The sequence below is a fragment of the Arvicola amphibius genome, chromosome 4 (genome assembly GCF_903992535.2).
Source record: "Arvicola amphibius chromosome 4, mArvAmp1.2, whole genome shotgun sequence".
Lineage (NCBI taxonomy): Eukaryota > Metazoa > Chordata > Mammalia > Rodentia > Cricetidae > Arvicola > Arvicola amphibius.
This window is the reverse complement of record NC_052050.1, coordinates 19,971,323-19,983,074: the sequence shown is the minus strand read 5'-3', so window position 1 is coordinate 19,983,074 and position 11,752 is coordinate 19,971,323. Positions and strand designations below refer to the sequence as shown.

General features: G+C 48.3%; 1 protein-coding gene and 1 non-coding gene across 2 annotated transcripts; both read right to left on the bottom strand.

Moving 5' to 3' along the window:
- Positions 1-1,124: 1,124 nt before the first annotated feature.
- Positions 1,125-6,416, bottom strand: Ccdc200 (coiled-coil domain containing 200). Its single transcript, XM_038324808.1, has 4 exons — positions 6,327-6,416; positions 3,083-3,407; positions 2,577-2,626; positions 1,125-1,151 (listed from the first exon to the last, which is right to left on the bottom strand). The coding sequence occupies exons 1-4, from the start codon at positions 6,414-6,416 to the stop codon at positions 1,125-1,127; spliced, it is 492 nt and encodes a 163-aa protein (XP_038180736.1).
- A 4,780-nt stretch (positions 6,417-11,196) lies between these two features.
- LOC119813897 lies at positions 11,197-11,387 on the bottom strand. The gene has a single exon (XR_005285330.1). It is a non-coding gene; the product is annotated as a U2 spliceosomal RNA (small nuclear RNA).
- Positions 11,388-11,752: the final 365 nt, after the last annotated feature.

Genomic DNA, 11,752 nt, shown 5'->3' with positions numbered 1-11,752 from the left:
CCCAGTCCTGCCTCCTCTTCTGGCTTGAGCTGATAAAGAAGAGAGACCTGGAACTTGGGGGTCCCCTGGCCCTCTACTAAGTGGAAAGTATGACATGACATTCAGGAGGCTGGAGGCCTGAGGACTTTAGCAGGCAAGCACCTTGCCAAGGTCACGTGTCCTAAGGAGCCCAGTGCTGCAGCGCCCTTGTCTTGTGAGTTCTCCCAACCCCTCTGCATCGCCCATCTGAAAGCACGGTACCTAGGATGGCCCGAGAACTGTATACAGCTTGAGCATCCCTCTCTGCCCTCTCCACTGCTGCTCTAGTGCATCACAGCCCCTCCCTTCTTGGGCTGGATCACAGTAAGCATGGGTTTGTGTTGGCAGAGGCTGCCTGTTCATTTCCTGGCCGCCCAGACCCCAAATAATCATACAGAAACTGTTAGCTCATGCTTCTTACTGGCTAGCTCTTATACCTTAAATTAACCCATTTCTATTAATCTGTGTATCACCACGTGATTGTTGCCTACCGGTAAGATTCTGTCTGGCATCTCTCTCCTGAGTGGCTACATGGCTTCTCACTGACTCCGCCTACTCTTTCACTAGATCTCTTCCAGCCTGACTCTATTCTGCCCTGCTATAGGCCAAAGCAGCTTCTTTATTCATTAACCAATAAAAGCAACACATTTACAGGACGACTTCCCACACTGGGCTTGGTTCGAGCGATGGGCATTAATAAGCCGAGACATCTGTCATCTCTGGATGAGGAACCCTGGCAATAATCATAGGGTACAGCTCAAGACCGTGTTTTCCTTGACTTGGCCTCAGACAGCATGGGCTCGCCTTCTACTCTCCTCTACTCCAAGTATGGGTCCTGCTCTCCTCCCTCCATCCCGTGCTCATTAAACTGACCAGCCTTGGTTCTTTCCAGGAATCACGTTTTAATCCCCAGCTAGCCTCCTCTCCAAGTATGGCTGGCTTTTTGGAGTAGAAAGGTTGCAAGGTGGAAAGAAAGTGTGGTTGCTGTCTGGTTTTGGTTGTTGTTTGTGGGGTTTTTTTTTTCCTGTATTTTTTTTTTTTTTTTTTTTTTTGTTGCTTTTGTTTTTGCTCTGCGGTACCCTCGGGTCCTGGAGTCCGTCTCTGGATCACCACTGCTGGATGTAATTAATCGACTAAGAAAGAAGGGGGAGACAGGAAGCAAAACAAGTTAAGTCCTTTCTGGGTGTGCTCCTTTCAGAAGATCGCGGTAAGCCTCTGAGGCCAGAGGATGCAAAGTGAGATAAAACAGAGCAGCCGCTCCTCTGCCTAAAGACCTGCGCAGGCCTCACCCTCGGGGCTTGCATTCCACTCCTGCCATTTTACACTGACTAGGAGTTACTAGTCGGCATCCTGGCCTGGTGGCTTGAGCCTGTAATCTTAACTAGTTGGGAAGCTGAAGTGGGAAGATCACAAGTTCAAGGCTTGCCTAAGGTAGAGAGGGAGTTCAGGGTGAGCCTGGGAAACCTAACAAGATCCTGTCTCCAAAAAAAAAAAAAAAAAGTTCAAGGCTGGAGAGAGAGCTAGCTGTGAGAGTGCTCGCTGAAGCTGAGCAGCTGAAGCTGGGCAGCGGTGGTGCGGGCTTTTAGCTCTCTGGAGGCGGAGGCGGGTGGATCCCTGAGTTCCAGAATGCCCTGCTCTGTAGAGGGAGTTCCAGGGCAGCCTGGATTACACAGAGAAATCTTGTCTTGAAAAAAAGAGTCGTAGTTCGAGACCAGCCTGGTGTACAGAGCTAGAGCTAGTTCCAGGACAGGCTCCAAAGCCACAGAGAAACCCTGTCTAGAAAAACAAACAAACAAACAAACAAAAAAAGAGTCGTTGCTGGTCTTGCAAGGGACTAAAGCTCCGTTCCCAGCACCCCCCCTCCTTGCAGCAGCTCACACCCACCTGTACCTCCAGCTCCAGGGGATCCATTCCGTCTTCTGACCTCAGACACTCACACATGTGCAATATACACAAATACTCCTTGTTTCTGTTTTCTTTTGTGTGGTCTTTTGAGACCGGGTTTCTCTGTAGCTTTGGAGCCTGTCCTGGAACTCACACTATAGACCAGACTAGCCTCGAACTCACAGAGGCTCTGCCTGCCTGTCTCCCGGGTGCTGGGACTAAAGGCGTGTGCCACCACCGCCCGACTAAGTAAAAAGATTTTTTTGTTGTTGTTTTTTCGAGACAGGGTTTTGCTGTAGCTTTGGAGCCTGTCCTGGAACTAGTTCTTGTGGACCAGACTGGCCTTGAACTCACAGAGGATCTGCCTGCCTCTAACTCCCAAGTGCTGGGATTAAAAACATGCACCACCACCGCCCAGCTAAGTAAAAAGATTTTTAAAGGAAGGTGGAGTAGAGTAGACAGGAGTAAGAACAGACGGGGCAGAGACTAGCATGCACAAGGCCCTGGGGGTTCAATCCCCGGTACCACAAAAAGAATTTCAAAGCAAAACCCAGACATAACTTTGAAATGATTCCAGTCCTCTCCCTGACCCCTGCTAAGAAATTCTCCTTGGCCTCCACAGGCACTCAAGGACTTGCCCGCAGTCACGCAGTCAGAGCCCCTTTGCCTCTCACCGTAAGTCGGGAATATTTAGGAGAGCTAGACTGGCATGCATTCGGGAGACCTGATAAGACAAAGCACAAGTCACTCACCTGGCGGTTGCGAAGGGAGCTGAGGGTGGGAGCAGGCTTTCCTTGGGGGCAAGGCACAGACTGAACCTACCGGGAAGAATCCCCTCAAGGAAGCCATTCTGTGATCCCCTGTTCCACACTTTACAGGGCTCAGTTTGATCTGCTGATAACCTACAATTCACACCCTACACTTCGACCATGACCACCTTCTCTGTCACACCCTACAAGAGAGACCAGTGCCTTCCCAGTCACTATCCAGAAGCCTCTTTGCTGCCCTAGCTTGGTTCAAACTATCCAGGAGGAGGAGGCCACTTGGGCTGTAAAAGGTTATGGGTCCCAGGAAGGATCAGACAGGACAGAGGCCAATAGGAACTACGGGGGAGTGGTTCTGGGATGGATGCAAAGGGCTGGCTCTCCTCACCACCTCTCCTCTCGGGTAACACACTCACCACGACCTGGAAGGATTGGGGGTCCACGCAGTCTACAGGCTTGCTGCCCATCTTGTTGGGCCCCCGCTGGTCCAGGCTGGGGTTCTTGCCTTTGGGTGTCCCTCTGGAGATTATCCTTGCCAGTGCTCTGTGTGGGAGGGTCAGGCTCCTTTGGTGGCTTTGGTCCAGGTGATGGCTGGGGGTGTGCCTGCTCCTGTGGCTGTGCAGGCGGTGGTAGTGGCGGTGGCTGTGGCTTTGCTGGTGGCGGAAGAGGCCCTTTTGGATCCTGATGTGGCTGAGATGTTTGCTCGGAATGCTGTTTCTTCTCTTCCTGTTTTTTTACTTCCTAGCAAGAAAGTCCCAGCAAGTGACATCTTCTGTCCTCACCCAACCACTTTTCTCACAGGGGAGCTTGCAAGACAAAGGAGAAATGCAGACTGCCCAAAGTATCTCTAACCCCTGGAGTTAGAGGTTGGAGCTAGCCTAGGCTGTCTCCCTCAGGCCTCGGGTTCTGGAGTCACTGTGCTAATTCCCAGGCTGGAGAGATGGCTCCACCCTTAAGAGTGCATATATTCACCCTTCCAGAGGACCTGAGTCCCCACCACCCACACCAGTAGTTCACAGCTGCCTGTAACTCCAGCACCAGGGTTTAGTAAATGTATCAAAACAGGTTTTCTGGATATGGTGGCATATGCTTATAATTCCAGAAATTGGGAGGTAGAGGCAGAAGGATTGCCACAAGTTGGAGGCCAGCCAGGTTGGCATAAGTTCTAGGCCAACCAGGGCTACATTCTGAGACTGCCTCAAAACAAGGCACTGGGTAATAATAGGTCCGTCGGTCAGGTGCTTGCCTTGCAGACATGAGGACCTGAATTAGATTCCACAGAACTCACAATAAAAAAAAAAAAAAAAAAAAAAAAAACTGGGCAAGAGAGCTGGAGAGATGGCTCAGCGGTTAAGAGCACTGGCTGCTCTTCCAGAAGCCCTGAGTTCAATTCCCAGCACCCACATGGTGGCTCACAACCATCTGTAATGACATCTGGTGCCCTCTTCTGGCCTGCAGGCATACATGCAGGCAGAACAATGTATACATAATACATTTTAACACTGGGATCCCAGAGGTAGAAGGATCCCTGGAGCTTAGTGGCCAACCAGCCTAGCTTAACAGGCTTCAGGATCATGAGGATCCGTATCTCAAAAAGCAGGCTAGATGGTGATTGAGGAACAAAGCGAAGGCTGTCCTCTGCCTCCACATATGTATTCAGGTATGTGCGTGCCCAAGTATGTCTACGCACACAGAAGAAATGGGAAAAAAATCAATGGCTCCACCTGTGTTCTCTGATTTCGTGTGTGTCAGGCTTGGAGTTGCAGCTCAGTAGTGCAGCACACTTCCCCAGCGTGTGCGAAACCCTGGGTTCTGCCCCAGCACCTTTCCCCACCAGACAAATCTTACTCACGTGGCACACAAAGTTCTTAATGGACAGTACAGTTTCGAAGCATTTGCAAGTTTTCTTACTTGCATGTATGCATGTGAGCCCAGACAAGGCTATTAAATCTCCTGGAACTGGAGTTTCTTGTGGTTTTGAGCCATCCTGTGGCTGCTGAGAACCAAACCTGGGTCCTCTGAAAGAGCAGCCAGTGTTCTTATCCACTGCACCGTCTCTCCAGCCCTGACTTTATTGATTTCAATTGTGTATATGTGAGGGGAGGGATGTGTAAGTGAGTGCAGCTGCCTGTGGAGCTGGATGTGCAGGCAGCTGTGAGCTGCCCCTACAAGGATGCTGCAGGAAAAGGAACTTGGATCTTCCGGAAGAGCACTCTTAGGCACTCTTAATCACAGAGTCATCTCTCCAGCCACGTGGACACTACATTTTTATTAAAAGCCTTTGAGCATCGGGCAGTGGTGGTGCACGCCTTTAATCCCAGCACTCAGGAGGCAGAGGCAGGTGAATCTCTGAGTCTGAGGGCAGCCTGGTCTACAGAGCAAGTTCCTGGAGAGAAACACTGTCTCGAAAAACAAAAACAAAAGCATTTGCTCTCAGGGCCTAGAGCTGGCTCAGCACTGAAGAGTATTCGCAGTCCTCCCAAAGCATTAAGTTTCCAGCACTCACATTAGGCCGTTCAAAACCACCTATAACTAATTCAAGGGATTTGACTCCTTTTGGACCCTAAAGCACCGATACACGAGAAGATACACACACACACACACACACACACACACGCACGCACACACATAAGTAAATCTGGGAGTCTCAAGAGATGGCTCAGTGGTTAAGATCACTGGCTGCTCTTCCGTAGGACCCAGGTTCAATTCCCAGCAACCACATGGCAGCTCACAACCATCTGTAACTCCAATTTTGGGATCCAACACCCTTTCCTGGCCTCCAGTGGCACCAGCTACACACATGGTACACAGGCATACATGACATACATGCAAGCAAAAAGCATATATATCCATATATATCCATATATATATGGATATATATATATATAGCCAGGTGTGGTGGGATACACCTTTAATCCCTGCACTCAAGCAGAGGCAGGTGGATTTCAATAGGTTCAAGTCCAGTCTGGTCTACATAGTACACTCCAGGCTAACTAGGGCTACATAGTGAAACTCAAAAAAAAAAAAAAAATCCATATAAGAAAGTCAAGTATTTGGTCTGCCAGACATGCAGTCACATGCCTGTAATCTATGTAATACTTGGGAGATATCAGCAGGAAGATTGTAATGATCATCTTAGGTCTGGTCTACACAGGGCTACATAGTGAGACTCTGCCCCCCCCACCAAAAAAATAAATAAAATAAAAAAATGTGCAGTGGAAAAAGATTCACACAACTTCTCCCAAAGATGATTAGAAAAGTTTCCTAACGTGTAAATTGGATTTTTATTCACAAATTAAACTCATATAAACCGCAGCTCATTCTCACTAACCACATTGCAAGGATTCAGTAGCACAGCCTTTCAGGTAATGGACCTGCACTACTCAGAACCAGCCACTAGGAGGCTGAGGTGGATGGACCTTTTGAGCCCGGAAGTTCATAGTCAACTCGGGCAACAGAGTGAGACCTCATCTCTTCAATAACCTTTTGGGCTTCATCCCCACTTCCACCAGCCTACAACAGGAAAATGAGCTAGCTTGCCTCCTACCCCAGCAAACAGCATCCCCCAGTCCGCTCTCAGTCCGCTTCCTAGGGAATCTGTTCTCCTTCCCCATTCACTGGTGCCCCCTGGAGGACCCTGACCGCGCCCCTCTCATGCACCTGCTCTTGCTGCTGTTGCGCCATCAGGGCCTTCCTCCGTTCCAAAGCCATCTGCCGACGCCGAGCCTCCCAGTGGTAGGCACTACCCATGATGCTGTGATGATAGAAAAAGCTCGGCAGGGTGTGAGGGCAGGAAGAGCCGCCCAAGAGGATGCCACTGCCCTCAGACTCCTCTGTTGCCTCCCACCCCAGCCACACTGCCTGTTAGCCGGACCACCTCACAATGTGGTCACTGTCAGGGCAACTGGGCAACCCCCCAGAAGTGTTGGAGGTTGAGGTAAAAGGCTCATGGGGGAGCACCTGTCAGTCCTCCAGAGTCCTGAGGAGGAAAAAGATGCAGCCCTGCAGTCCGGGCTTTCAGTGGATTCTGGAGACAATCTGGCAATGCAACTTGCTCATTTTTCTCTTCCAGTGTCTCCCTCCAGCCCTTGCCAAGGGGTTTCCTGACCCTCTGCTGGCCCCTCCCTCCTCACGAGCTGTTTGGAATTACCTTTCCAGAACTGTTCTCACTGTTTTCTCACTGTTCTAACAGGACCACATTGTGAGGTGGTCCGGCATTGTTTGCATTGAGTCTACATAAAAGACAACACAAAACCCAGCTGAGCTACACTGTGGAGGGCTGGGGGTGGGAAGCAGCCCCTGGATCTGGGATAGCCTGTTGATTCTATGTCGTGAGATCAGCTTGAGTTTTAGTGGGAGATGCAAGCTTAATCCTGGCAGTGTCACTCGGTGTCTCAGAGTCCTCCACTGTCAAGGATGCTGGTACGCTTGGAAAGCGCCCGCCTTCAAAGTGGGCACTCAGCCAGGAAAAGCTGGAAGAACTGTCCCAACTCTGATGTGGGACAGGAGAGTTGTTTTGTCTGTCTAGACCTTTTTCCTTCTCTCAGCACCCAGGGGAGTCATCTGCATCCCTGGCTACTTCAAAACAATAGGATAGAACAGTCAAAAAACGAGTCACATCACTGACTTCTAGAAAGAATGGTGCTGGTGCTACTCAAACTCAAGCTACCACTTATCTATTTCCCTAGTCCTCTTTTTACCGTTTGAAAAATTTTCGTTATTATTTATTTTGGTGTGTTTGATACCGGGTTTCTCTGTGTAGCCTTGGCTGTCCTGGAACTTGTTCTGTAGACCAGGCTGGCCTCCAGCTAGATCTGCCTGCCTTTGTTCTGGGCTACCACCGCTTCCTGGCTTTTTTTTTTTTAATAATTTATTTATGGGGCTAGAGAGATGACCCAGTGGTTGAGAGCATTGGCTGCTCTTCCAGAGGACCCGGGTTCAATTCCCAGCACCCATATGGCAGCTCACACCTGTCTGTAACTCCAGTTCCAGGTGATCTGATGCCAGTGCACATAAAATAGACTTAAATAAATGTTTAAAAAAATAAAAAAAAGATTTATTATGTACAGTGTTCTGCCTGCATGTATGTCTGCACACCAGAAGAGGGAACCAGATTCCACTACAGATGGTTGCAAGGCACCATGTTGTTGATGGGAATTGAATGCAGGACCTCTGGAACCTCTGGAAGAACTACCAGTCGCTTAACCTCTGAGCCACCTCTCCAGCCCCTGACCCAGCTTGTTTGTTTGTTTGTTTACCATTTTTTAAAAAGTTTAAGATAAGTTCTCACTTACTTACCAGGCTGATCTTGAACTTAAGACCCTCCTGCCGCCTCAGCCTCACAAGGAGTTAAATTACGAGTTTGTGCCACCAACCCCAGCTGGGACATTACCTTCACATCGTGTTTATTTTTGTATAAACTGACTCTAAAAAGTGCGGCATGCCTGTTCATGTGTATAATCCCAGAATCTGAGGAGCTAAGGCGAGAATGCTACGAAGTCTAGGCCAGCGTGAGCTACAGGTGAGAGCCTGCCTCTAAATGAAGTGGCAACAACACTTCTATGGACAACTTGAGAAGGATGCGGAAGGCCCTTCCACCTCCCTTCCTTACAGCGCACAGCAGGAAGCGAGTTCCTTTTGCCCTTCCCCTTCTCTCACTTCCCTTTTTATCTCCAACCCCTCCCCTGAAGGGAAGGACGTCTCAAGTTGAGAACCCTAAGATGGAGGAGACAGAAGAGCGGTCTGAACGCCGGAATTCAGGGAAATGGTTTCCAAATCTCTAAGTCGGTGTTATGCGGGAGGAAAGGTTCTCAGAGTGACTGTCGAAACTGTCCTACCTGGTCATCTCTCTCCCAGGCCCCCTCCTGCCTTCCTTGTGTGCACTGCCTCTCCCAAACCCTACTACTGATCTGTCTCCTCCTCCACATCCCCTCCACCTCGTATCATCCCATACTAACACCTGTTGGCCCTCAGGAAACCTCCGGTGATGTCAGTGTAGAACCACTTAAACAACAGGTTTTTTGGTTTTTGTTACAGGGTCTCATGGCCACCTCCCACTTTTGATGACCTTGAACTCTTAATCCTTCTGATAGTACCTTCTAAGTGCTAGGATTACAAATGTGCACTGCTCTGTCCAACTGTTGTTAGTTTAGGTTTTTTGTTTTTTTTTTTAAGATTATTTATTTATTATGTTAGTGTTCTGCCTTCACGTATGCCTGCAGGCCAGAAGAGGGCACCAGATCTCATTACAGATGGCTGTGAGCCATCATGTGGTTGGTGGGAATTAAACTCAGGACCTCTGGAAGAACAACCAGTGCTTTTAACTGCAGAGCCATCTTTCCAGCCCCATTTTTAGTTTTTTGTTTGTTCAGTTGTATGTGTGTGAAGAAACTGCAGGTGCCCTCAAGTCAAAGGCAGTGATCCTCTAGAACTGGAATTACAGGTGTTTGTGAGCTGTCCTGTGCATGCTGGGACTTGAACTCGGGTCTTCTGGAAGAGTAGTAAGTACTCCTAACTACTGATCCATCTCTTTAGCACCCATAGTTTAGGGGTTTTATTTTGATTAGTTTGGCTTGGTTTTATTTTTCAAAAGAAGATTTCTCTGTATAGTCCTGGCTCTCCTGGGCTCCAATCTGTAGACTGTGGTGATTATCCTGCAGGCTTCACAGCAGGCAGTGGAAAAAAACCAATCCATGAAGAGACAAGGAAACTCGGCTCACCCCGATTTTATTGTAATGGTGCTGGACCAGGACTTCTAGAGTCTGGAGCAGATCCTTTTACTTTAGCCATATTTAAGCACGGCACAATTTTTGAAAAAAAAAAGTATTCAGATAACAATTAACTCATTCTCTGCAAGACAGTGGTGACAAACGCCTTTAATCCCAGCCCTTGGGAGACAGAGGCAGAGGCAGGTGGATCTCAGTGAATTCGAGGCCAGCCTGGTCTACAAATCTAGTTCCAAGACAGCCAGGACTGTTAATACAGAGAAACCCTGTCTCAAAACAACAAACAAAGCCAAAAATACAAAAACAAATTAACTCAGTCTCAAGTGCACAACAACTTAAGATATGTTCACATTGAGATTCCTTACAAAGTACATCTGGCTTCTTTCTCAAGAATGGGTACTGCTGACTCAGAGATAGTGCCCAAGATTTAGGGTTTAGTGAGCTTGACTGAGGTAAGCATAAGGCCTGTGGACGTCAGGATTGGCATGGCCCAAAGATAACATGGAAGTCACTTAAGCTGTTGTAAAGTATAAGGAGTGGGGCTCATGGGATCTGGAGAGATGGCTCAGAGGTTAAGAGCACTGGCTGCTCTTCTAGAGGACCTGGGTTCAAATCCCAAAACCCACATGGTGGCTCACAACCATTTATAGTGATACCTGGTGCTCTCTTCTTAGCAGAACACAGTATACATTAAAAAAAAAATTAAAAATAAAAACTGTGGGGTTTATGGTCTTAAAAACAGTGCTCAAGATTTAGGGAAAAGTCTTAAATTAGTAAAAATACAATTCTGGTTGCTATAGCAGAACCTGTCTCCTCATTGAACAAAGTATCACCAGACTGTAAAACTACATCATTCCTAGCATTCCAGGAATGGAGCATGGCGGTCGGGCGGAGATCGGAAATAACCAAAAATAGCCTTTTTCGAATGAATCAGTTTTAATAAAGGGAGCAAGTGGGGTACACAAAGAGCCAAGGTTCCAGCGAAGAGCAGAGAACCAAGAGGAAGAAGAAGGGAGGAGCCTACCCAAACCCGGTTCTTTTAAAGGTATGTTTTGCCCCTGGAGCGGCCACGCCCCTCAGACAAGAAATTGGTCAGCCGCTCCAACACAGGAAGACCAGCTGCACACTTAAATTCATGGAAGAGGTAAACTATGTGTTTAACTTTCCTGGCTTCATCAATGCTTATCTGTGTGCAAAAAACCCCTTTTTTCTCTCTAGATCGGGTTGTCCTTTAACTCAGACTTCATCCTGCCTCTGCCTCCCAAATGCTTCGATTAAAGGTGTTCACCATCCCCACAAGTTCAAATTTAAATATTTAAAATACTTAAAATAACTTAAGCCAGACACTAGTGTCGCACACCTTTATTAGTCCCAGCACTCAGGAGGCAGAAGCATGCAGATCTGGTCTACAAACTGAGTTCCAAGACTGACACAAGGCTACACAGAGAAACCCTGTCTCCAAAAGCAAACACGAAATAATAACTAAAAAAAAATATGTACTGAATTCCATTGCTATATTTCCATAGCTCAATAGGTAAAGGCAGGCAGAGAAAAGAAGAGTGAGTAAAAAGGGAAATACGGTAACCTACAAGTTTAATTCTGGCAGTGGGGAAGAGGCAAAAGCAAGGAGAATGTTTGAATCCAACCTGGTCTGTGAGACACACGACAGCAAAAGAATCCAGAAAGACCACACATGGCCTTTATGTGACAATTAGAGATAGGACTGCACCAACACACCCCAAGGAAACACTAAAAAGTTAATAGAAGGTAAGCAGCTTTCTTTAGGACCACAGCAGTTGCCCCCGAAGGGGTGCACCGTTCCTGGAGGTACTGCAATACCAGGTCGATGCGTGGAGTGGACGGAGCAAGCTCCTATTCCAACTCCTAGTTCCAAAAATCCATTTAATATATTGTCCTCGGATAGAGGACGTATCAGATATTAAACTGATAAGAACAGATACTACACTTGATCTTAGCCAAAAGGCCGAGAAGCGATACCAAACTGAACCCCCGTGGACCATGCCGTCCTCTCATTGTCCCGCTTCAACTCGTGGTGACCTTCGAGCAGGGCTCTGTCTCCCTCCTGTGCCCTCCACCTCTTCCGCCATCAACACTGGGCTCTGCTACAAATTTTTTATGCCCTCAGGTTTCACGAGAAACTTCGCACGCGTGAGAGACCCTCGCCTTTCTCCCCCAACAGAAGCGTGGTCCCCGAGAGATTTGCATGCTCCGCCCTGCCGCGCAGGGGCGTGGCCACCGCGAGCCGACTCCACCCCGGAGCTGTCCAGGGATCCCCCGTGTGTGGGAGGAGAGGCTGTAGACTTCCTCTTCTGTTGCAAGTGAAAGACGGAGCAAAAGGTG

Excerpts from the sequence above, each read along its gene's own strand:
- Ccdc200 (XM_038324808.1), bottom strand. The coding sequence starts at position 6,416 with ATGGGTAGTGCCTACCACTGGGAGGCTCGGCGTCGGCAGATGGCTTTG. Across the intron at positions 3,408-6,326 it reads CGCAACAGCAGCAAGAGCAG|GAAGTAAAAAAACAGGAAGA; the intron begins GTGCATGAGAGG and ends CTTTCTTGCTAG. Across the intron at positions 1,152-2,576 it reads CTAAATATTCCCGACTTACG|TCGATTAATTACATCCAGCA; the intron begins GTGAGAGGCAAA and ends CTTCTTTCTTAG.